Source organism: Carcharodon carcharias, chromosome 1 (genome assembly GCF_017639515.1).
Source record: "Carcharodon carcharias isolate sCarCar2 chromosome 1, sCarCar2.pri, whole genome shotgun sequence".
NCBI lineage: Eukaryota > Metazoa > Chordata > Chondrichthyes > Lamniformes > Lamnidae > Carcharodon > Carcharodon carcharias.
In genome coordinates, this window is record NC_054467.1 from 137775202 (window position 1) to 137801796 (window position 26595).

The following is a 26595-nucleotide window of genomic DNA, read 5'->3' on the forward strand; positions in this document are numbered from 1 at the left end:
TAAAAATGGTCTGACAATTAAATATAGTTTGCCAATAAATATCCAGCTTAATCATTTAGATTTTTAAGAGTTTGCACATGTCATTGCTTTAAAATTGATTGGAGACTTCTTCATTTGTCTTAGGTCAGATCATATGGTGAAGATTTTTGATCGGCATGGACATAAAAGAAATGAAATTAGCCTTCCAGGGTAAGAACAACAAGCACAATATTCTGAATAGCTGCCTATAAAATTGCAGAATGCATAATTAAATTATTACAATCACTTTTTATTTTTTACTTCAACTTTGACTATTCAGGCTGGCCTGCTTTGTAATCATGCTGAATTTTCTGGCAAAATATTTACAATTTAATTTGTGTGTTTATTTATTAATAATGCGTACCAGTAATTAAATACAAAATTTTAGAAATGGGCAAGTTCAGCAGATGACTTGTGAGAAAAGGAGTCCAAAATTAGAAAGCTAATATTATGAGAATAATCTTGGATTTTTATTTAATTTTTCTTGTGCCATCTAGAGTTTGTGTTTCTATGGACTGGGATAAAGATGGAGATGCCTTGGCTGTGATTGCTGACAAATCAAATACCATCTACTTATGGGATGCAAACACACACAAAATTACGCAGTTGGACAGTGGTATGAGGTCAGCTGAAGTAAATTTTATTGTTTTGTATAACACTTGATTTTTTAAAAATGTGGACAGATAGTTAGAAATATGGATCAGCAAAAGTTATTTTTAAGTTTTCTATCCTTACCAAGGGCTTTCTGGCTTATCTGATAAATATATATGCAAAGTCACAGGCCAACTATGACTTTTCCCTTTGGATAAATAAAATATATAGTTGAATTTATAGCCATTGATGTGTTTTGTTCCTTATTGTTAAGCAAATAGGACTATAATCCTTATAATTCAACAATTTCCCAGGTGCCTATCCCTTTTAAGGATGGTAGACTTGAACAGTTTTTATTACAGTTAATGTAGTTTAATATCTACTTTGCTTGAGACAAATGTTGGTTAGGGACAAGGCTAGTTCTGGAGAACAAGTCTTCAATACTACTGCTGGGATGTTGGCAGGGCCCATGGCCTCTGCTGTATCTGTTGCCTGTATATTTGTGATATAGCTAGTTTATCATGCCAAAGCTAATGTCAAATTGTATTTTTTAAGAGCTCATATTTCAGAATATTAGGATCAGTTGATGGAATAGGCTTACTGTATTTGGTGGTGACTTTTTATCATTTACTAGAAGCTACTCCATGCTCCAAAGGAATTCAGCTTTTTCAGAACATGCTGATTAGTCCAGGAATGTACAGTGATTGGTATCATGGTCGGCAGAGCTTTAATAATCCTTGTGATAATGCAATCCCGATCACATAATATGCACAACTGTAAATAGACTGTTTTTTTTTAGTTGTTCATGAAATGTGAATATCACTGGTAAGGCCAGCATTTACTACCCATCCCTAATTGCCCCTGAGAAGGTATTGATGAGCTGCCATCTTGAAACATAATTTCTTGTGATGTAGGCATATTCGGAATGCTGTTCAGTTGGAAGTTCCAGGATAGGGAGGGAGTGCAGGAGAGCATGCCAGGAATAGCACTGGGCATACCTGAAAATGAGATGCCAACCTGGTGAAGCTGCAACACAGGTCTACGTACGTGCTAAACTACAGAAGGAACATGCTATAGACAGAGTTAAGAAATCCCACAACCAATGGATCCAATCAAAACTCTCCAGTTCTTCCTCTCTCAGTTGTGATTGGTGGTGCATAATTTAACAAATAACCAAAGGAGGAAGGCCAATGAACATCCCCATCCTTAATCATGGTGAAGCCCAGTATGCCTGTGCAAAAAATACACAGCTGAAACAACCATTTGCAACCATCTTCAGCCAGAATTGTCTAGTGAATGATCCATCCCAGCCTCCTCCTGAGGTCCTCAGTATCACAGATGCCAGTTTTAAGCCAATTTAATTCTTGTCACATGAAATGGATGAAGGCATAGATACAGCAGAGGCCATGGGCCCTGACAACATCCTGGCAGTTGTATTGAATACTTGTTCTCCAGAACTAGCCATGCCCCTAGCCAAATTGTTTCAATACAGCTACAGCGCTGAATTTACCTGACAATATGGAAAATTGCCTAGGTATGTCCTGTCCACAAAAAGCAGGACGAATGCAGTCCGACCAATTACTACCTCATCAGTCTACTCTTGTCATCAGCAAAGTAATGGATGGTGTCATTGACAGTGCTATCAAGTGGCACTTACTCAGCAATCATCTGCTCACTGACGCTCAGTTTGGGCTCCGCCAGAGCCACTTGACTCTTGACCTCATTGCAGCCTTGGTCCAAACATGGACAAAAAGCTGAATTCAGGAGGTGAGGTGAGAGTGACTGCCCTTGACATCAAGGTTGTATTTAACTGAGTGTGGCATCAAGGTGCCCTAGCAAAAGTTAGTGGGAATCAAGGGAAAAACTCTCCACTGGGTGGAGTCATATCTATCAATAAGGAAAGTGGTTGTGGTTGTTGGAGGCCAGTCATCTCAGTCTAAGGGTATTGCTGCAAGAGTCCCTCAAGAGAATGTCCTAGACTCAGCCATATTTAGCTGCATCATCAAGGACCTTCCTACCAGCATAAGGTCAGAAGTGAGGATGTATGCTGATGATTGCACCGTGTTAGGTACCTTTCGCAGCTTCTTAGATACTGAAGCAGTCCCTGTTCATGTGCAGCAAGACCTGGACAACATTCAGCTTTGTCTAATAAGTGCCAAGTAACATCTGTGTCACACTAGAACCAGGCAATGACCATCACAGCAAGAGGGAATCTAACCATCTCCCTTTGACATTCAATGGCATTACGAAAACTAAAACCCCACCACCAATATCCTGGGGTTTAACATTGACCAAAAACTTAACTGAAATAGCCATTTAAATACTGTGACTATAAGAGCAGGTCAGAGGCTAGGAATTCTGAGGCGAGTGACTCAGCTCCTGAGCCCCTCCACCATCTACAAGACACAAGTCAGGTGTGTGATGGAATACTCTCCACTTGCCTGGTTGAGTGCGGCTTCAACGACATTTAAGAAGCTCCACAGCTCCCAGGTCAAAGCAGCCTGCTCGATTGGCCCCCTAAGATCACCTTAAATATTCACTTCATTCCACCGATGCACAGTGGCAACAGTGTGTACCAGCTACAAGATGCACTGCATCAACTCAGCAGGGCTCCTTCGACAGTGCCTTCCAAACCAGTGATCTTTAACACCTAGAAAGACAAGGGCAGCAGCTGCATGGGAACACCACCACCTGGAAGTTCCCCTCCAAGTTACGCACCATCCTGACTTGGAACTATATCACAGTTCCTTCACTAGGTCAAAATCCTGGAACTCCCTTCCTAACAGCACTGTGGGTGTACCGACACCATATGGACTGCAGCAATTCAAGAAGGCAGTTCACCACCACCTTCCAGAGGGCAATTAGAGATGGGCAACAAATATTGGCCTTGCCAGCAACGCTCACATCCCAAGAAAGAACAAAAAGAAGTGCTGTTGAAGGGTTTGAACCAGTAATCTTCCAGCAGGCAGGTTATCAACTGACCCTACTGACGTGAAAACATAGTTGCATTTAGTCTCCGGAGTGTTTTTTGTATTCAGGAAACAACTTATTGTGACTATTAAATGATAGTAAGAAATTCTGCCATATTCTCCTTTTCTCCCTGTTAAAGCCTTGCTTCTCTTATGGCCTAGAGTGGATGGTTGACAAACCTTCATATATTTTGTCAATTATACTCTTGATCTGGTCACTAGAAAGAAAATGAAGAAAAAGCTTACATTTATATGGGTCTTCAGGAAATCCAAAAGTACTTAACCAATTAGGTAGTTTTGAAATGTAGTCATTATTGTAATGTAGGCAAATCCACAGCCAAATTGTGTACAGAAGTGTTCTGTATACTGTAGTAAGATGACTGTCTGGATAATCTGTTTTAAATAATGTTATTTGAGGGATAAATGTTGGCGAGGATACTTGTAGAACTCCCCTGCTCTTTGAATAGTGCCATGGGATTTTTAACAACCACCGGAGAAAGCAAATGATATTTGGGTTAATATTATAATTAAAGACTGCATCTTCAACAGTGCAGTACTTCCTCCATAATGTACTGTAGTCATCCTGGATTACCTGCTCGGGACTCTGGAAGGGGCTTAAACTTGTGACCTCCTGACTTAGAATGAGAGCGCTACCACAGAGCCAAGGCTAATACCTTGAAACAACAGGAGGATTAAAACAGAGGCTAGTGATTCTCTTCCCTCTCCAGGATCAGTCAATCCTTTTGCTGATTGAGCAATTAGCATTCCACTCTGTACCATGGTGCTTTCATGCTCCACTGTTCTGATCAACAAACAATTTGGATTTTAAAAAATAATGAAGATACAGGAGGGGATTTTTAAAATTGAATTCAAGTGACATTATTTCCAATTTTGGAAATGATGACCAAATCAATAAAAAAAAGGAACTTATGTCATAATATTGATTTATGAAGTAACCTGCCGATTAAGTGTACCTGATGCAAGATGTTCTTTTTCAAGAGGAAAATCAACAAAATTGCTTTTTCAAAATGTATTGAATGGAGTACATCTTCAAGTTAGGTATAAAATGCATGGACCTGAAGTAAAAAGCTAATTATGCACTTGGGACTACATCAAGTTTATTTTATTCAACAGAAGTTAGGTGAGCTGAGTGGAATTTTCTCTATCCATTTTTTAAAATTGTACTTCAAGCTCTAAACAAGATGCTCATATATAACTTTTTAAGAACTTCCAACAATTTCAAGCTAACTTGGAGTTATGCCTCTGACCCTGAGAGGGAATCTAGCTGACCTGCTTTTATCTAGTTATAATGATAAATGAACTTCAGGGATGTCCCTTTTGTCAGCCAGCTGAATTGGGAAGAAATAGCATCTATGCAGATACAGCAGATCTGCCTAGATGATAACTCAAACTGATTGTTCTCTTTCCTCTGCAGGAAGCCAAGACAGCCCTTCTCCAACATCTCCCCATGCAAAGTGCAGTGAGCTTTAATACCCCTCCCACCACTCCACCTCAGTTTGTCATAATAATGAGTCATACTTATGTTTTTTTTCAGGGACCAGATGTCATTTCTGATGTGGTCAAAAGCAGGATCACTACTTGCTGTTGGAACAACCAAAGGAAATCTGCTTATCTATAACTTACAGACCTCCCGCAAAGTTCCAGTCCTCGGTGAGTAAAATATGACCTATCTTGATACTTCTTTTCTTTTAGATTCCTTTACTTTTGAAAACTTGAAAAGCAATTAGGCTGATGCAATATTTTATATTCCCCAATGTGTAATGTCAAAATTCTGGAATAAGTTTTATATTTAACCCTTTAACCTAGAATTTCCTCTTGTGTATTTGAGTTAAATCTCTGGTGAACTAGTTTACCACAGAAACGTAAACTTGACCTCAGCTAAGGGTTGTTTAAATTTGTGAGATTGGCATCCTTGTGTCTTCCATCAGGGAGGCAAGCTGATTTTGCTCCAGCAGGCCGTTGAAGCCTGTGACATTTTCCAAACTTGAATGGAAAATTGTAGCCAGATTCCTTGTATCCAAGTTTCTAATTTGTCCTTTTGACATGGGAAGCTCCATGCCAGGAAACCAAGTTTTTAAGGTTAAGCCTAACTCCGTTTTACTATCCATTTTTTCTTTCCAAGCCTCCATCAGTCACTCTCATGAAACAGTAGTTAGATGTATAGGGGTGGATCTGGAATAATTTTAGTGTTGAATTTAGTTTTACTTTTGTTTTTCTTAAATGTATAAATTTCAGGCAGCCCATTAGTGTGTCATCTTGATGTAGCAATGCTGGGGAGATGACTGGCCTCCATTCGCAGTTCCCAACAGTAACTGTTCTGAGATTGGCATGGGGAATTAAACTTCTGTCCCCTGACACTTGCGTTAAGGCACTCTAAGTACAAATATCTTTAAATTTTCAATTTGTTATATAAATTAAATTATGTCTGGTTTACAGTGGATGGACAATGAGAGTTGTTTACTGAGAAGTAAATGAGAATGATGAACTTGAGGAACTTGAACATGACTTGTGAAGGCTCAATTTGCTTATTGTTTATTTTTCTGTTATATACACTTTCTTCATGTGGCTGACTTGTGATGCTGTTGAAAAACACATTCAAGATTAGAGCCGCATAATGGTGGGTGCCTTGAATGTAGCTCCATGACTTTGCATGGCTGAAGTTGTGATTTTGAAGCTGCATTAGATTTTAGCTGATTCATACTGGTACCTGGCAGACTGTATAGTAGTAGCTCCCTGTTTAGCTTAGATACTGTTCTTTGTTATAATTGAAAAATGACAATATCAAAATGCTCTTAGCTCACTCACAACAATCCAATGCAAGTGAAGCTCGAGGTTATAAGATGTGTGCCCTTCATAGTTTGGTACACTGAGTCATACAACAGATGGGCTTCCTCTTCCCCATTTACAAGAGGTTGAGGTGTGGCAAAAGTGGGATTGGGAAATGGTGCAGAGTTGGGAAGTTCTGGTTTACACCAACCTTTTGCTCACCAAAATGAAAAGGGATCAGCCTCATAGCAGGCATTTGGTTTTGGCAGTGTTCTTCTCACAAACTGTTGGTGACTAGTAAGTTTGAAATGTGGCATTGAACTTAGATAGCTGGAACATTAAAATCACTGCGCTTCACAAGCTGTTTTGTATATATCCTTCCCACACTATAGCTATTGAGGCAATTCTGAAGCTTGTGATAAGACCATGCTTATACGTTTCAAGATTTGATGTCTTCTATGAATTATAGCAAGGCAAATAATTAGTCCTAAGACTATGATCTCTAATTTGTGGAACAGCAGTTCACGGGGTATGATGTGAATCCATGCTATGTTCAAGTGCTTGAATGCTAATGAACTGTAACATTTTATGGCACGTTTTGCAGCTTAATGTTCCTCTGATATCCTCCTACTCATAGAAGGCTCAATATGTGCATGAAAAAGTCAGGATGAAACTGAGAATTGAAGCGCTATGTATTCTCAATATTGAGTTCATCTGTTGGAATTTTATAGACCCAGTGGCTTGGGAAATTCAGGTTTCAGTGCTATTTCCCTAATATGTTCCAGGCTGTGTTCCTGCCTTCTTACAAACCCAACAACAAAAATGAGCACTCAGATCGGGTGTGGCACAACAATCTCCAGATCAAAGCTCCCTTTATCCAATGGTAACCACATACTGCACATTAGCTCCGATTACGGAAGAAAACAAGCCACTATGTCATTGTTAAATTTCCATTCCCTATTTGAAACATTTTAATAGTTCCTCAAATGAGATAGCCAGTTAGTGCTAGCTTTTCATGCTTTTGATAAGTGCTCATTAGAAATTAGGTTGAAGCTGGCTTGGAACCCATTATGTTTTTATAGGACCTTCAGGAGCAGGATAGGAGAAGGGGAGGGGACTGAAAAATAGGGAGGAGTTGCGCTTGCCTGCAATCCTGACATTGTGACATCAGTTCAGTGTTTTACAAGTAGTGGAAAAGACCCAAGACGGTGTTGCCACTGCAGCATGGTGGGACTGTAATTATACTTGTTGACAAGGCAGTTAAGAATACTTTGCATGGACCTGACTGGGATTTTACATGGAGTTTGGCACTTTACGAATGGTGCGTGGGGATCTTGGGCCTTCAGATCTCTCCCCGTTTAAAGTTGGTGGATCTGAGGCTAGGCCTCCGTGTCGTATCTGGAAGTCAGCCATTTTGAATCTATTGGTTGATTGTTATAGAGACTGATAACTTTTAAAAAGAAATTTGAACTTTCAATTAATAGTTGAATAGATGACATGGCAAGATTTCACATTTTAAGGTGTTTATTGTAACAAACAGACTAAAAGCACCATTCCTTAAACACTATTTTTGTGGGCAACAAATACTTTAAACTACTGAACAGAAGTTCTATCACAACCGAAAAAACCCACCATGAAGTATACTTATGCTGTCATTTAATTAGACATTCAATTCTCTGGAACCAGTTGAAAATGATTCTTAGCTCCCGAGGGCTTATTTCTGATCTATTCCTTTCCCATCCTGGAAACTTTTAAATCCAGAGCTCTCTTTCATGGTGCAAGTTTTTCTAAAGACTTCTCCTGCTAGCTAAAGCAAGGGTAATCTTTCAGCCTCGTTTTAACTCCTCATAAAATTAGGTCTTTCCAATCTGAGCATGAGCTGCCACCTGCGAACTAGGGGGAGGTGGTGGCATAATGGTATTGTCACTGGACTGGAAATTCAGAGACCCAGGGTAATGCTCTGGGACCCGGGTTCGAATCCCACCATGGAATCTGAAAAGCCTAATGATGACCATGAAACCATTGTTGGTTGTCGTAAAAACCCATCTGATTCACTAATGTCCTTTAGGGAAGGAAATCTGTTGTCCTGGTCACCTGGTCTGGCCTACATGTGACTCCAAATTCGCAGTAATGTGGTTGACTCTTAAATGCCCTCTGAATTGGCGTAGCAAGCCACTCAGCTATATCAAACTGCTAAAAAGTCAATAAAAAGGAATGAAACTGGGCAGTGTACTTACGGTTCAAAAGGCAGCTCACCACCACCACCTCGAGGGCAATTAGTGATGGGCAATAAACGCTGGCCTAGCATTGCCCACATTCCGTAAAATGAATTTTAAAAAGACTTTCGGCCTCCAGCTGCTCTCGCTCACGCTCTGTCCCTCTCCTGAACTCTGGCAAACTAATTGTGTCTTTGAGTTTCCAGGGAAATCTTAGAAACCTTTCCTTGCTCAAAGCTCATCTTCATTGCAACATAAATCACAGTGGCTTTGTATCCAGGTAGAAAGGCTGATTAGCTATCCTTAAGGTGGCAACTCTCTTTTATCTTGAAAGTAAATGGATAGTTTTCAAGCTGACAAGCTCAGCACTTTTCTGGGACTTTGTAGACTCACAGTCTATCCACTGTTAGCATACAGCCTACTGCCATTGTCTCCAAGTGAGAACATCTTGCAGTTTCTTCCCAATAAAACAATCTGGGCCCCATTTAATCTCTAATAATCAAACTACCAAGGCTTGCTATCAGTCAGACTTCAGAACAGATCATATGATCCCCTTCATTTTATCTTACATTTTGGGACTGTGTCTTTAATTTAACAATCTTATAAACCTCATAATTGTGAGGGAAAGAGCAGGGAGCAGAGGCCATTGCTGGCCTGTGGCAGAAGGCCTTTAAGGGTCGGAGTTGCTTAGGGTGGTGGTCTCTCTGCAAGAACAGGAGCTGCTAAAGGTAGCCTCTCTGCAAGAGTGGGAGTTGCTTAGGTTGGTGAACTCGGAGCAAGGGATGCAGAGGAACGTCAGTGCATGTTGAGAGAGAAGTAGCAAGGGGAAAGTCTCTAGGGAGGTCGACACTACAAGTACAACACACAAGAGGGGGAGAGCCATAGTATTCATATGCCCAGTCTTCACCTGTGCAGAGGAGTGGCACAGAGGGAAGGAAGATCAGGCACCAGCGGTTCGACTGCAGTAACAGCAGTGACAGCAAGAAGACCAACCTCCAGTGGGCACACCAGTGAAGTGTGACTTCAGTGAAGGGACTGACAGCAACCAGCCATGTCAAGAAGGGCCCATCCGACTGAGTGTGTATTGGACTTGCCTCAACTACCTGTGAATTTCTAGGTGACAGTATCAGCAGTGACTGTTGCTCTCACTGCTGACTTTATGCACTATGCTTCAGAATGAGCTGCAGCCTCTGGGCTTCATTGTGCACCCAGTTCCTGGTCCTAGAGATCATTGTGGCACTGAACCTTTATGCTTCTGATCTTTCCAGGGATCCACTGGGAACATGTATGGGGTCGCTTGCCATTTTAACACTCCACCCTGCTCTCTTGCCCACATGTCTGTCCTTGGCTTGCTGCATTGTTCCAGTGAAGCCCAACGCAAACTGGAGGAACAACACCTCATCTTCCGACTAGGGACTTTACAGCCTTCCGGACTGAATATTGAATTCAACAACTTTAGGTCGTGAGCTCCCTCCCCCATCCCCACCCCCTTTCTGTTTCCCCCTTCCTTTTTTTTTTCCAATAAATTATAAAGATTTTCCTTTTCCCACCTATTTCCATTATAAAAAAACCCCCACTAGAGCTATACCTTGAGTGCCCTACCATCCATTCTTAATTAGCACATTCGTTTAGATAATATCACCAACTTTAACTTTAACACCTATGTGTTCTATTGTACTATTGTCGTTGACATCTTTTGATGATCTGCTTCTATCACTGCTTGTTTGTCCCTACAAGCACACCTCCCCCCTCCACCTCTCTGTCTCTCTATCTCTCCGCCCCCCACACACACACCTTAAACCAGCTTATATTTCAGCTCTTTCCTGGACTCGAACTCAAGTTCTGTCGAAGGGTCATGAGGACTCGAAACGTCAACTCTTTTCTTCTCCGCCGATGCTGCCAGACCTGCTGAGGTTTTCCAGGTAATTCTGTTTTTGTTTTGGATTTCCAGCATCCGCAGTTTTTTTGTTTTTATCTCTGTGTTTAATTGACTGCCACTGCTCTTCAAGAAATGCCTACCTCCTTGAAGAAGTTCTGTTCCTCTCTGCGACAAGATTTCCGTATCTCTCTGTTGCCTTGTTCACCTTCATTGCTTTCCATTTCCCTCCTAGTGTTTGACAAGGTGTTTACTAAAACCCGCTTTCACAGCCATATCTCCTTTCTCAGTGACTGTCTCCGTCTCCGACTTACCCCACGTGGATTTCAACTGAAATTCCACCCCTCATGTTTCGAACCCACCCAGGATTACAGGTATCTCCGGGACATAAAACGTTTCTCGGACTGCTGTTCCCGTCACATTCTGAAATCCACTCTCAGTGCCATGCGCCACCATATGAACACACTCGACCTCTCCCTCCAGCAGCACCGCCGTACCCTTTTTCAAAGCTGCGTGTGCCCCCAGTTTCATTTTATCCTTCGGCTCATCCGACGCCTCAACAAGGAACTTTTTCTCTTTCTCTCAAGTGCTAAGGAACGCAAGCTCCAACAACTCATCGACACCAACACCCATCTAGGACCCTCCACCCCTGCCTGTCCCTCCGTCCCCACCCTTTCTTCCAGTCCCAACCCCAGCCGTGTATTCACTATACCCCCTGACCCTCCCCTCTCCGATGCTGAACGTTCAGTGCTCAGCAAAGGACTTAGTTTCATACCCTTACGCCCTCACCTCAATGAATTTCGGGCTCGGCATGATACTGAACTCTTCTTCCGCCGTCTTCGTCTCTGGGCTCACTTCTTTGGGCAGGAGTCCTCTCCCAGTTCAACGGATCCTTTTACCCATCTCCAATATTCTCCCTCCACCTGGACCCCTCCCTCTGGATTCTTACCTTCTCTTGATCTTTTCATTGAGAACTGTCGGCGCGACATTAGTCGTCTCAATTTCTCTGCTCCTCTCACCCATTCTAACCTGTCTCTCTCTGAACTTACTGCACTCCATTCTCTCAGGTCCAACCCTGACATTGTCATCAAACCCGCTGACAAGGGTGGTGCTGTTGTTGTCTGGCACACTGACCTCTACCTCGCGGAGGCTGAGCGTCAACTCGCAGACACTTCCTCCTACCTCTCCCTGGACCATGACCCCACCACTGAACATCAAGCCACTGTTTCCAGGACTGTCACTGACCTCATCTCCTCTGGGGATCTCCCTCCCACAGCTTCCAACCTGATAGTCGTCCAACCTCGGACGGCCTGCTTCTATCTCCTACCCAAAATCCACAAACAGAACTGCCCCGGTAGACCGATTGTCTCAGCTTGCTCCTGCCCCACAGAACTCATTTCTCGTTATCTTGACTCCCTTCTCTCTCCCCTTGTCCAGTCCCTTCCCACCTACATCCGTGATTCCTCTGACACCTTACGTCACATCAACAATTTCCAGTTCCCTGGCCCCTACCGCTTCCTCTTCACCATGGACGTCCAATCCCTCTACACCTCCATCCCCCATCAGGATGGTCTGAGGGCCCTTAGCTTCTTCCTCGAACAGAGGCCCGAACAATCCCCATCCACCACTACTCTCCTCCGTCTGGCTGAACTTGTTCTCACGCTGAACAATTTCTCCTTCAACTCCTCTCACTTCCTCCAAATAAAAGGTGTGGCTATGGGTACCCGCATGGGCCCCAGCTATGCCTGTCTCTTTATGGGGTATGTGGAACATTCCTTGTTGCAGTCCTACTCCGGCCCCCTTCCACAACTCTTTCTCCGGTACATCGATGATTACTTCGGTGCCGCTTCATGCTCTCGTCAGGACTTGGAAAAATTTATTAATTTTGCTTCCAATCTCCACCCCTCCATCATTTTCACGTGGTCCATCTCTGACACTTCCCTTCCCTTCCTTGACCTCTCTGTCTCAATCTCTGGTGATAGACTGTCCACCAATATCCATTACAAACCCACCGACTCCCACAGCTATCTCGACTACAGCTCCTCACACCCCGCTTCCTGTAAGGACTCCATCCCATTCTCTCAGTTCCTTCGCCTCCGTCGCATCTGTTCCGATGATGCTACCTTCAAAAACAGTTCCTCTGACATGTCCTCCTTCTTCCTTAACCGAGGTTTTCCACCCACGGTCGTTGACAGGGCCCTCAACCCTGTCTGGCCCATCTCCCGTGCATCCGCCCTCACGCCTTCTCCTCCCTCCCAGAAACATGATAGGGTCCCCCTTGTCCTCACTTATCATCCCACCAGCCTCCGCATTCAAAGGATCATCCTCTGCCATTTCAGCCAACTCCAGCATGATGCCACCACCAAACACATCTTCCCTTCACCCCCCTTATCGGCATTCCGTAGGGATCTCTCCCTCCGGCCACCCTGGTCCACTCCTCCATCACCCCCTACTCCTCAACCCCCTCCTATGGCACAACTCCATGCCCACGCAAAAGATGCAACACCTGCCCCTTCACTTCCTCTCTCCTCACCGTCCAAGGACCCAAACACTCCTTTCAAGTGAAGCAGCATTTCACTTGCATTTCCCCCAACTTAGTCTACTGCATTCGTTGCTCCCAATGTGGTCTCCTCTACATTGGAGAGACCAAACGTAAACTGGGCGACCGCTTTGCAGAACACCTGTGGTCTGTCCGCAAGAATGACCCAAACCTCCCTGTCGCTTGCCATTTTAACACTCCACCCTGCTCTCTTGCCCACATGTCTGTCCTTGGCTTGCTGCATTGTTCCAGTGAAGCCCAACGCAAACTGGAGGAACAACACCTCATCTTCCGACTAGGGACTTTACAGCCTTCCGGACTGAATATTGAATTCAACAACTTTAGATCGTGAGCTCCCTCCCCCATCCCCACCCCCTTTCTGTTTCCCCCTTCCTTTTTTTTTCCAATAAATTATAAAGATTTTCCTTTTCCCACCTATTTCCATTATAAAAAAACCCCCACTAGAGCTATACCTTGAGTGCCCTACCATCCATTCTTAATTAGCACATTCGTTTAGATAATATCACCAACTTTAACTTTAACACCTATGTGTTCTATTGTACTATTGTCATTGACATCTTTTGATGATCTGCTTCTATCACTGCTTGTTTGTCCCTACAACCACACCCCCCCCCCCTCCACCTCTCTGTCTCTCTATCTCTCCGCCCCCCACACACACACCTTAAACCAGCTTATATTTCAACTCTTTCTTGGACTCACTCAAGTTCTGTCGAAGGGTCATGAGGACTCGAAACGTCAACTCTTTTCTTCTCCGCCGATGCTGCCAGACCTGCTGAGTTTTTCCAGGTAATTCTGTTTTTGACATGTATGGGGTCTCCCAGGTAACAGCCAGTTGCCACATGGCCCGGTCCTGATCCAGCAACTCTTATAATTGTTAGTCTGAGGTGGTTTAGCATCAATGTCCCAAAGGTGAAATGATAGTATGTAAACCCACTCTGTCACTGAGATGTTTGTCTTTTATTCATTCTAGGGGATTTAATCTTTATTCCTTCTTTCACACCAATATCTCAGGAAAGCACACAAAACGGATTACTTGTGGTTGTTGGAGTTCCCAGAATCTGCTTGCATTGGGTAGCGAAGACAAGACAATAACTGTCAGCAACCAGGAGGGAGATACCATTCGGCAGGTGAGTGGGAGAACATTACAACCTGGATATGCCAGTTGGTGTCAGTTAAATACTGGTGATTTATTTAAAATAGGCTAATGCCTTAAAATGGCATTAAAATAACCCCAATTAGAAAAAATAGGCCTAAAGGTCTACAGAACTTTTGCACAAAATCTGTCTGATCAGATTTACAATGGAGTTGCAGGTAGCAATTCATTCAAGGGAGGTACATGATATGAATTACTCACAATGTAATTAGAATGTTCAAACAAGTTCTGAATTTGAAGTGATCCAAATTGAATTAATTTGGATTAATTTGAAGAAGATACAATTCAGGCCAGTCTATTGTTTTTTATGTACTGGATTCTTTTAAAAGTGCTGATACTTATTAATAGAGTGGCAAAATGTCCCTTATAACAACTTTCCCAACCCTCAGGTCAACACCTGTCACCTGTGGTTAGATTGTTAGCTTTTAAGTTAGAACCATAGAACACTACAGCACAGAAAACAGGCCATTCGGCCCTTCTAGTCTGTGCTGAAATATTATTCTGCTAGTCCCATTGACCTGCACCTAGTCCCATCCATGTATCTATCTAATTTATTCTTAAAACTTAAGAGTGAGCCCGCATTTGCCACGTCAGATGGTAGCTTGTTCCACACTCTCACCACTCTCTGAGTGAAGAAGTTCCCCCTAATGTTCCCCCTAAACCTTTCCCCTTTCACCCTAAAGCCATGTCCTCTCATGTTTATTTCTCCTAATCTAAGTGGAGTTATTGCCTTTTATTAATTTAACATTCAATATCTAATTCATTGTATAGTTCCTGACGTAAATGTTCAACTGTTTATCTAGGATGGCAGGCTCTTTAAGAGGGTGCAGATTTATGGTACCAGGTACAAGTTATGTGGAGAGACTAGAGCAGTTGAGATTATTTGCCTTAAAGCAGAGAAGATTACAGGGATATTTTAATAGTGATTTTCAAATTAATAAGGGTTTTGATAGAATAGGTAGGGATAAATTGTCTCCACTTCTTTTCTATGATAATAACAAAAAGAATCAGATGTCAGTATTGTTATGATCCCCGTGGAGACCAATAACCTAAAAAAAACTAACTTACCAAACATCCCCAATGGATTAAACATGAATTAACAGGCAAATTGTATTCATGAGAAACTATAAATAACACTTTACATAGCTAATATAACAAAGATTGATCTTATGGATTTTCTGGAACATATGGTACCAATGTCAGCCACGAGGTTCTTTAAAACTCTGTCTTCCTCAAGTAGATTTCCTGTTCCTATCTCCACACACAAGTTAACCACCCAAATCTCCTCTAGCAGCTGCTCCCAATCAACCTGAGTCTCTCAGGTACGGTTTTCACCAAAATGCCCAGCTCTAGTTAATCGAGCCCTGGATGAAGTAGTGGCACAAATATAGATAAATGGTTTACATCTAATCGCCATTACAGATTCATGGTTACATGGTGACCAAGGTTGGGAATAAATATCCCAGGGTGCTCAATACTTCAAAAAGATAGATAGAAGGTCAAAGGAGGAGGGGTAGCTCTGATAGCAAAGGATGGCATAAGGATATTAGTGAGAAAGGATCTTGGCTCAGAAGATCATGAAGTAAAATCAGTATGGGTTGAGATTAGGGCTAGCAGGAGTCAGAAAAACCTAGTGGGAGTGGTTTATAACCCACCCCCCTAAAAGTACTTATATTGTGGACAGAGCATTAAACAAGAAACTATTGAAGCTTGTAACAAAGGCAAATTGGCAAGGATGGTCGAGAAGATGAGTTTGTAGAATGTTATTGTGACAGTTTCCTGGAGCAATATGTTGTGGAAACAACCAGGAATAAAACTTTTTGAAACCCTTGTATTGTGTAATGAGGCAGGGTTAATTAGTAATCTCATAGTAAAAGATGTTCGAAGCAGAGACAGGAGAAATTATCATGGGGAATGAGGAATTGGCAGGGACATTGAACAAATATTTTGTGGCTGTCTTCACAATTATATACAAGAAATAAAGGGCAATCTAGGTGATAAGCAGAGTGAGGAAATTAAGGTGATTAATATCAGCAGAGAGAAAAGTACTGGAGAAACTTAAGGGACTAAAATCCGACAAATCTCTAGAACCTGATGACCCATAGCCTAGGGTTCTAAAAGAGAAAGCTACAGAGATAGCGGATGCACTAGCTATGATTTCCCAAAACTCCCTAGATTCTGGAAATGTCCCAACAGATTGGAAGTTAGCAAATATAACACCTCTACTTAAGAAAGGAGGGAGAAAGAAAACAGAGAACTGCAGGCCAGTTTGCTTGACATCAGTCATCGAGAAAGTGCCGGAATCAATTATTGAGATGGTCTTAAGAATGCACTTAGAAAAGCATAGTATGTTCAGACAAAGTCAACATGGTTTTATGATAGGTAAATTGTGTTTTGCAAATTTATTAGTTTTTTGAGAATGTAACTAGTAGGCTAATAAAGGGGAGCCAGTAGATGAGTATATCTGGATTCTCGAAAGGCATTCAATAAGTTGCCACACAAATGGTTAATGGACAAGATAAGGTCTCGTGGATTTGGGGAAAGTATATTAGCATGCATAGAGGATTAGTCAACAAAGAAAAAGCAAAGGTCAAGCATAAATGGCACATTTTCAAGTTGGCAGGCTGTGACTAGTGGAATGCGCAAGGGTCAGCGCTGGAGCCTCAGATTTACAATCTATATTAATGACTTAGAAGAAGAGATAGGGAGTAATGTATCTCAGTTTGCTGACAATACAGACCTAGGTTGGAATGTCAACCGTTGTAACTTCCATGGAGTGGCAATCACAGTCAAATTGCTACTCCAGTCCTAATTTGTTACCCTGAAATGCAGTCACACCTTTCTCACAGTGCAGTGCAGCAGGTTCCCAATGCCTTGTGTCAAGGGCAGCTGAGTTGAAGATAAGGAAGATGCATCCCCTTTTTTACTGCACAAGCTCCCGTAAAACTGTTAGGTTTAAAGGTCAGCCACTTTGAGAAGCCAGGGAGAAAGTAAGTGGGTAGGATCGGGGGCGCTGGGAGATGGGGGTGGATGGGGGGGTGGGGGAGAGGGTGGGTAGGGGGGGATGGTCACGTGGTCATTTGGCGGGGTGGGGGGGGGGGTTCAGATGGCCAGGATGGTCAGGTGGGCAATGGGTTGGGTGGTCAATTAGGGTAGTCGGGGAGGGGAGGAGAGTTGGGGAGGCCAGTTGGGTGTTCCCGCGGGTGAGTCATGAGGAGGGGGGTAGGTCAGGAAGTTAGTTGGGGGGGGTTGTCTGGGGGTGGTAGCTGGTTGGTGGTGGGGGCTAGTTGCGGGTTCCCATGTAGATTGGGGTAGGGAGAGTCCCAAGGTATGTCGGGGGTGAGGTGGGCCTGTATTCGGTGGGTTGGGGATGGTAAGTCAGTGGGAGGTCCTTCGGTGGGCCGAGGGAGGTGGGGATAACGCATGGGGGTTGGGGTAGGCGGTCAGTACTATAGATACCCAGATGTTAGAAGTGGTTTTAATTCTTCTAACTTTTTCTGGGTAAGTATTTCTGTAATACTATAATACATTAGGAACCATCCGAAGCTTTGATTTAAATCGGAGTTTCGCATGGTTCCCAGTGCAGGGAAATTTCCCAACAGAGCTTTGAACTTCCCGGAAAATTGCCGGGTAATCGTTACAAGGGACCTTCCAGGAAGGGGGTCCCGTAGCATATCTTTTGGGATACCCCCTGGGTACGATGCCCCAGAGATCAGAAGTTAGGAGCCAGTGAAGTTGAAAAGAGATATAAACAGGTTAAGTAAGTGAGCAACAAGATGATAGGTGGAGTATAATGTGGGTAAGTGTGAGGTTATTCACTTTGATCGTAAGAATAGAAAAGCAAAGTATTTTTTAAAAGGCATGAAACTTGTGAATGTTGATGTTTGAAGAGACTTAGGTGTGTTCATACAAGTAAGGCAGAAAGTTAGCACGTAGGTGCTGAAAGCTATTAGAAAGGCAAATGTCATATTGGTCTTTATTGCAAGGGGATTGGAGTACAAGAAAAAAACAAGTCTTGGTACAATTGTGCAGAGCTTTGGTGAGACCACTCCTGGAATAGTGTGTGCAATTTTGGTCTCCATATTTAAGGAATGGTGTACTTGCATTAGAGGTAGCACAGCGAAGGTTCACTAGGCTGGTTCCTGGGGTAAGAGGGTTGTCCTATGATGAAAGGCTAAGTAAATTGGGCCTATATTCTCTGGGATTTAGAAGAGTGAGAGGTGATTTCATTGAAGCGTACAAGATTCTGATGTGGCTTGACAAAGGTATTTGGAGGCTCTTTGTGCTGACTGGGAAAATCTAAATCACCAGGGCACAGTCTCAGGACAAGGGATCGATCATTTAGGACTGAGATGAGGAGAAATTTCTTCACCCAAAGGGTGTGAATCTGTGAAATTCTCTACCCCAGTGGGTCGTGGATGCTCCATTGTTGCCTATATTTAATGCTGGGCTAAACAAATTTTTGGTCTCAGAGAAACAAAGGATATGGGGAGCCAACAGGAAAGTGGAGTCAAAGATTAACATCAGCAATAATCGTATTGAATGGCAGAGCAGGCTTGACAGACCATATAGTCTATTCTTCGTATTACTTGTGTTTTTCAAAATAACTTGAATTGGCGACAGTAACTTTCTTTTTCTTATCCCTTCTGCTAAATTCAGCCTTCAGGCACCCTCCCTTTAGCTGTCCCACACACATGCAATCTCTCAGCATCCTGTACTCTCCTGCTGCTGAAATTTGATCTCTGGCAGCTTTGTGTCTTCCTTTTAGTTTCAATCAGCTTCTGTTTCCTTAACAGCCCGAGGGGACAATCTGAATTACCAGAAACCCAAAATCACATCCCCCTTTCCCAAAAACCTGACAGCCTCAAAAAATATACAGGCTTGGAAACCAAAGTCAGTGCACCCACCGGAACATTCGCTAAGCCACCTTGAAATAACAATTCACATACACTTGCCCACTGGTTCTGCAAACCACAGATTTCATCTAAGTTAGATTTCTGGTGTAACAGTGTGGGTATCTTTTAGGCTACTTGTGAATTTCCTCTGAGGGCAGTGTTCAATTATGTGCTCCAGGGTCTGTTTAGGAACTCCATAATCACATGACGGGGACACTTTAATCTTCTATCTCTGGAGACTGTAGCAGCATCTAACATGATTGATTCTGAGGTGGTTGATGGTTTGCAAGGAAGGTTTGACCCTTCAGGTTACACTGTGTGGGGTCTTCTATAATGAATCCATTTGGTATATTGCAGTTCTTCCAAACATTATGCCATTTGTCGTTAAGGCTGAGGCCAGATTGCTGAAGGGCTTTGGCAAAAGCCCAAAATAACCTTCTAAATTTGAGGCAGGTTGGTGATAGCTGGTCAAGTCAGCCTGGATTGACATATCTTTGCTGACGTAGCGGTTGTTTTCTCTAGACACCGCATATTTGCAGCATAACTGCAATGTTTACAAGCATAAGCAGCCAAGGTGTTAATGCTAATAAAAATGTATTGGTGATAATTTTCACAGTAGAGTTCAGCTGGACATCAAAAGATTAGACATTTGGACTTGATAGCCATGCCAGATAACAGTACTCTGCAGTAATGTAAGTGCTGCCATATGGAGGGATTGACCACCTCCTTTCCATTTGGATCTATCAAATTTCTGGATCAGATTCATCCCACGCTTTAGTTTCTTCCCAAGGTTCTGGAGATTCTGTGATACCACAGGGTGTGATCGAATGCGACTCCTAAACAGGAGGAATTTTGGCATGGTTTACCTTTGCCACAAGAAGGGCTAGGTTTCAGAGCTTGGTTTGTTTAATGAGTTTTGAGGTGGAATGCCGCAGTGACAGTCTTTTGTGGATTTGACTAAAGTTGTCATCGAAGAAGGCTTCCATCCTTTGTAAATCACTGGTCAGGGTCTTCTCAGTGGCAGCCAAATCCTTTTTTGTGGCTAGGGCACAGTCATCAGTTTATACAAGCTTGCAGGTCTCTTTGGGCAAATCACTACTGTGAATAAAAACAAAGTGCAAGAAATACTCAGCAAGTCTGGCAGCATTGGTAGAGAGAGAAACAGAGCTAACATTACTCCAGAACCCTCATATTTGACTTGAAATATTAACTCTGTTTATCTCTCTACAAATGCTGCCAGACCTGCTGAGTATTTCCAGCATTTTCTGTTTTTATTTCAGTTTTCCAGCATCCACAGTATTTTGCTTTTATTTACCAGCTGTAAATGTTGAATGACAAGGGTGCCCATTCAGAACCCTTTAGGAATCAGTTGTTCATATCTGTCATGAAGCTATTAATATATATAATATTATTGGAAAATATTTTTCTTTTAAATTAGAGGTGTAGTCTGTGGGTATGTCTTAATTGGATTGAAGCCAGCTAGTCTGGGTGCTTTGATGTGTACTAGTTTTGAGATGTAAACAGAGTGGTAGAGTGCGTTTGCATTTTTTGAACAGAGCATTCAAGAAGTGGTGTGAAAACTGGCACCTATCTAGCAGAGACCAAGCAATAAAATTGGTACTATGAAAGTGCTTTTATTGTTAAAAGGTGGAGTTCAAAGAGGCTAGCTGATTACAATGAGAATTTACATTCAATGGGCTGTGCTAGGTATAAGAAGACAACTGTTTTGTGTGTGTGGGGCAGAGGCAATGTGAGATCAAAAGTGGCTGTAAGCCTCCAACTGTCTTCGCAGGAACCAAAGTGAAAAGAACCTCATTTTGAATTCATAAAGTGAAAATACTTTGCCCGGTGTTTGGTTAAGTCTATGGGTAGCTGTTACCATAATGGAGGTTAGTTTGGGAATTTGTTAAAAATTATGATTGTAGTAATTTGTAGCCATGTGTATATATTTAACTTGTGTAAATTAATAAAATGTTTCATTTAGCTTAATATAAAACCTCTTGAGAACTGGTGGCATGATTCCTGAATTTAGGGTTGCATCTCAAGCATAACACTTAAAATTATGGGTTTTGGCAGTTGTTTAAGGTTTCCCTCTGGGATTTTTAAAAATAACTCAGCTTTACCAACTGCTCAGTCATAACAATATCTTTGTCCTACATCTGCTCTTCTGAATGCCAGAGTACACAGAGAAGCATTGGTTGTGAACCATGGAGTTGAGAAGATAGATCATTGTTCTGCAAGGCAAAATAGAGAAGATTTGAAAAGCAGTTCATGCTTCCATATTGCATAATGTACCACTGTTAGGTTCACGAGTGCCACAACACTCTTGAGTTGGTATTGGAAGCCTGCTTCAGTCTATGTTGCGAAGCGCTACCCCTTGGTTACAGTAGTTACTGCTGCTCTGGAAGCCTGCTTGCTCCTTATGGATGGTTGGCTTGATGATGGGGGCTAGTCTATGAAGTAGTAACTCCACCAACTGTTTGTAGCAAGTGCAAAATTAGAGATCGGGCATTGCTGGAGGCCTCTCGAGCATTCTTCTCCTGCTTCAAGAAGGAAATTATTTTAACCTCCCCCACATGTACAGAATTTTTCTAGTTGGCAGTACCTCGGAGAAGAAGGAGGTTACCCAACTCTTTGCTTTGGTTTCCAGTGCTTTTAAGTATTCTGGGTAAATGCTATCTAGACAAGCAGCTTTTTCAGATTTGACTGGCAACTTGACTATGTTTAATTTGTAAAAAGTGAATATACCAGACATAGTTGACTGTTTTACTGCCAGCTTCAAGTTTGACAAGAGCTGCCACGTTACTTGGTATTGAAATTCCTTGTCCACTGGAGTCTTTGATGTTTATATCAAGTGGAACGCAATGTCTTCAGCTCTGATATTACTCCTGTGTTTATAGGTGAGTTTTGTATTGCTCAATTAAAGGAGCAAGACCTATGCTTTCCTGCTGGATTGAGTGAAGTTAGTCATCTCCACAAGGCCCTTCCAACTTTCATGTCTTATTGAGTTCAAATGCAGGAGCTCCCCCATTTGCAGTGCATTCTAATAATGTGTTTTTGTTTTAGCGTGGTTGGTAAATTAGGGACATTGTCCAATGGTGCTGCTGCCATTTTTCAGTGCAGTTGTGGAGTATTTTAAAACCAAACTGCCACTTCCCTCCCTGACCCTCCTGCTTGCCAATCTCTTTGCCACTTCCCCAACCCTCCTGCACTCTCCCTACCCCTCACAGCTCCTCTTGCTCCATGTTTGAATCAATGGGTGACGATCATGTGGCATTCCCACCCTTTGTCTGTTTATGCTTTTGCTTTCTCTGCATAAGAGGACAAGCAGCTGAGACATTGATGAGAGAAGACCCGAATGGGGTCCCTCCTTTGCCCCTCTCTCTCTCTCCAGCCTATTTTGCAAATTATTTTTATTCATTCATGGGATGTGGGCTTCGCTGGTTGGGCCAACATTTATTGCCCATCCCTAGTTGCCCTTGAAAAAGTGGTGGTGAACTGCCTTCTTGAACCGCTGCAGTCCATGTGGTGCAGGTACACCCACAGTGCTGTTAGGAATGGAGTTCCAGGATTTTGACTCAGTGACAGTGAAGGAACAGCGATATATTTCCAAGTCAGGATGGTGAGTGACTTGGAGGGGAACTTCCAGGTGGTGGTGTTCCCATGCAGCTGCTGCCCTTGTCCTTCTAGATGGTAGTGGTCATGGGTTTGGAAGGTGCTGTCTAAGGAGCCTTGGTGAATACCTGCAGTGCATCTTGTAGATGGTACATACTGCTGCTACTGTGCTTCAGTGGTGGAAGGAGTGAATGTTTGTAGATGGGCTGCCAATCAAGTGGGCTGCTTTGTCCTGGATGGTGTCCAGCTTCTTAAGTGTTGTGGGAGCTGCACTCATCCAAGCAAGTGGGGAGCATTCCATCACACTCCTGACTTGTGCCTCGTAGATGTTAGACAGGCTTTGGGGAGTCAGGAGTTGAGTTAATCGCCGAAGGATTCATAGCCTCTGACCTGCTCTTGTAGTCACACTCCTGACTTGTGCCTCGTAGATGTTAGACAGGCTTTGGGGAGTCAGGAGTTGAGTTAATTGCCGAAGAATTCATAGCCTCTGACCTGCTCTTGTAGCAACAGTATTTATATGGCTAGTCTAGTTCAGTTTCTGGTCAATGGTAAGTCCCAGGATATTGATAGTGGGGGATTCAGTGAAGGAAATGTCATTGAATGTCAAGGGGTAATGTTTAGATTCTCTCATGTTCGAGATGGTCATGACCTGAGACTTGTGTGGTGTGAATGTTACTTGCCACTTGTCAGCCCAAGTCTGGATATTGTCCAGGTCTTGCTGCATTTGGACATGGACTGCTTCAGTATCTGAAGAGTTGCAGATGATGCTGAACATTGTACAATCATCAGCGAAAATCCCCAATTCTGACCTTATGATGGAAGGAAGATCATTAATGAAGTAGCTGAAGATTTTTGGGCCGAGGTCACTACCCTGAGGAACTCCTGCAATTATGTCCTGGAGCTGAGATGACTGACCTCCAACAACCACAACCATCTTCCTTTGTGCTAGGTATGACTCCAACCAGTGGAGAGTTTTCCCCCTGATTCCCACTGACTCCAGTTTTGCTAGGGCTCCTTGATGCCACACTCGGTCAACCGCAGCCTTGATGTCAAGGGCAGTCACTCTTACCTCACCTCGGGAGTTCAGCTCTTTTGTCCATGTTCGAACCAAGGCTGTAATGAGGTCAGGAGCTGAGTGGCCCTGGCGGAACCCAAACTGGGCATCAGTGAGCAGGTTATTGCTAAGCAAATGCCGCTTGATAGCACTGTCGATGATCCCTTCCATCACTTTACTGATGATGAAGAGTAGACTGATGGGGTGGTGATTGGCCGGGTTTGATTTGTCCTGCTTTTTGTGTACAGGACATGCCTGGGCAATTTCCCACAAAGCCAGGTAGATGCCAGTGTTGTAGCTGTACTGGAACAGCTTGGCTAGGGGCACGGCAAGTTCTGGAGCAGAAGTCTTCAGTGCTATTGTCGGAATATTGTCAGGGCCCGTAGCCTTTGCAGTATCCAGTGCCTTCATCAGTTTCTTGATATCATGTGGAGTGAATCGAATTTGCTGAAGACTGGCATCTGTGATGCTGGGGACCTTCAGAGGAGGTCGAAATGCCTCATCCACTTGGCACTTCTGGCTGAAGATTGTAGCAAATGATTCAGCCTTATCTCTTGCACTGATCTGCTGGCCTTCCCCATCATTAAGGATGGGGATATTTGTGCGGCCTCCTCTTCCAGTGAGTTGTTTAATTGTCCACCACCATTCACAACTGGATGTGGCAGGACTGCAGAGCTTAGATCTGATCCGTTGGTTATGGGATCGCTTAGCTCTGTCTATCACTTGCTGCTTATGCTGTTTGACATGCAAGTAGTCCTGTGTCATAGCTTCACCAGGTTGACACCTCATTTTTAGGTATGCCTGGTGCAGTTTCTGGCATGCCCTTGTACACTCTTCATTGAACTAGGATTAATCTCTGGCTTGATGGTATTGGTAGAGTGAGGGATATGCTGGGCCATGAGGTTACAGATTGTGTTTGAGTATAATTCTGCTGCTGCCGATAGCCCACAGTGCCTCATGCATGCCCAGTCTTGAGTTGCTAGATCTGTTTGAAATCTATCACATTTAGCACGGTGGTAGTGCCACACAAAACGATGGAGGGTATCCTCAGTATGAAGGCGGGACTTTGTCTCCACAGTGACTGTGTGGTGGTCACTCCTACTGATACTGTCATGGACAGATGCATCTGCGACAGGCAGGTTGGTGAGGATGAGGTCAAGTATGTTTTTTGCTCTTGTTGTTTCCCTCACCACCTGCCCCAGACCCATTCTAACAACTATGTCCTTTAAGACTCGACCAACTCAGTCAGTAGTGGGGCTACCGAGCCACTCGTGGTGATGGACATTGAAGTCTCCCACCCAGAGCACACTCTGCGCCCTTGCCACCCTCAGTGTTTCCTCCAAGTGGTGTTCAACATGGAGGAGCACTGATTCATCAGCTGAGGGAGGGCAGTACGTGGTAATCAGCTGGAGGTTTCCTTGCCCATGTTTGACCTGATGCGATGAGACTTCATGGGGTCCGGAGTCGATGTTGAGGACCCCCAGGGCAACTCCCTTCCGACTGTATACCGCCGTGCTACCATCTCTGCTGGGTCTGTCCTGCCGTTGGGACAGGACATACCCAGGGATGGGGATGGTGCTGGTGGTGTCTGGGGCATTATCTGTAAGGTATGATTCTGTGAGGATGACTATGTCAGGCTGTTGCTTGACTAGCCTCTGAGGCAGCTCTCTCAATTTTGGCACTAGCCCCCAGACGTTAGTAAGGAGGACTTTGCAGGGTCGACAGGGCTGAGTTTGCCGTTGTTGCACCCTAGGTCGATGCTGAGTGGTCCATCCGGTTTCATTCCTTTTTTGAGATTTTGTAGCGGTTTGATACAACTGAGTGGCTTGCTAGGCCATTTCAGCGGTCTTTTAAGAGTCGACCACATTGCTGTGAAGTTTTCAAATGCTGTTCGCTAACTGTGACCACCCAGGGACACCCCTGCTGCAGGCAGAGACTTCTTGAAGGAAATCAACAACCCCACACAGTCTCCAGAAGAACAGCCAAATCAGCCATCTACACCTTTAAATCACCATGACGTCAGAAGCATTGGGACCACCAAGTGAAAGTCACAAGCCCGAATTCAGCCTGAATCCAATCAATTCACCAATGTCCACAGACCATACACCCCTTTTATTTCTCTGGGCTCTAATCTGATTCAGCTATCCTTCCCCACTCTGTAATCTATTTGTGTGCGTATGTGTGTGTGTCCGCATGCGTGTGCAAAAGCATTTTTATTAATTTTTACTTGGACTGGATTAAGTATAATAAAGCTAACCTCTTTCTATGTTAAATCACAAGCAAATCTGCCTGATTATGTCTTTTATGATCACAACTGTAAACACTCATTGAATTGGCAAATATATTCTCTTCAAAAAAACCCTGTTACAGTCAAACAAGGAGTGGGAAAAGAGGGGAGCCACTCGGCCCCTTCTCGTAGCAAACTCCACTTTCCTACCTGCTCCTCTTTTCCCTTGATTTATTGAGAGGCAAAAGATTGTCTATCTCAGCCTTAAATATATTCAGTGATGGCGAATCCATAACCCTCAAGGATAGAGATTCACACCCTTTGAGTGAGGAAATCTCTCCTTATCTCAGTCCTAAATGAGCAGCCCCTTATCCTGAAACTGGAGAACCAGGAGAACCCGGGCTTCAGTATCTACGCTGTCAAATCCTTTCGTAATCTTCTATGTTTCAATGAGATCACCGCTTATTCTTCTAAACTCCAGAAAATAGGACTAACTTACTCAGTCCCTCATCATACTGACAACCCTGTCATCCCAGGGACCAATCTAGTGAACCTTTGCTGTACTGCCTCCAATGCAAGTATAATGTTGCTTAAATATGGAGACCAAAAGTGCACAAAGTATTCCAGGTGTGAT

The 26595-nt window shown here is 43.4% G+C and overlaps 1 protein-coding gene across 3 annotated transcripts in view; it reads left to right on the plus strand.

Moving 5' to 3' along the window:
* Window positions 1–26595, plus strand: part of wdr19 (WD repeat domain 19) — a 165835-nt gene that overhangs the window by 18865 nt on the left and 120375 nt on the right. For 2 of the 3 annotated variants that reach the window (XR_005944604.1, XM_041201279.1), the window contains exons 3-6: window positions 124–189; window positions 516–641; window positions 5134–5249; window positions 14029–14144. Coding sequence is in view for 1 of the 3 variants with exons in the window: in XM_041201279.1 (XP_041057213.1) it covers window positions 124–189; window positions 516–641; window positions 5134–5249; window positions 14029–14144 (424 nt within the window). In the remaining 2 variants the exon portion in view is untranslated. Of the gene's footprint in view, window positions 1–123; window positions 190–515; window positions 642–5133; window positions 5250–14028; window positions 14145–26595 lie in introns of those variants that run through there. The other variant, XM_041201498.1, reaches the window with a different exon arrangement.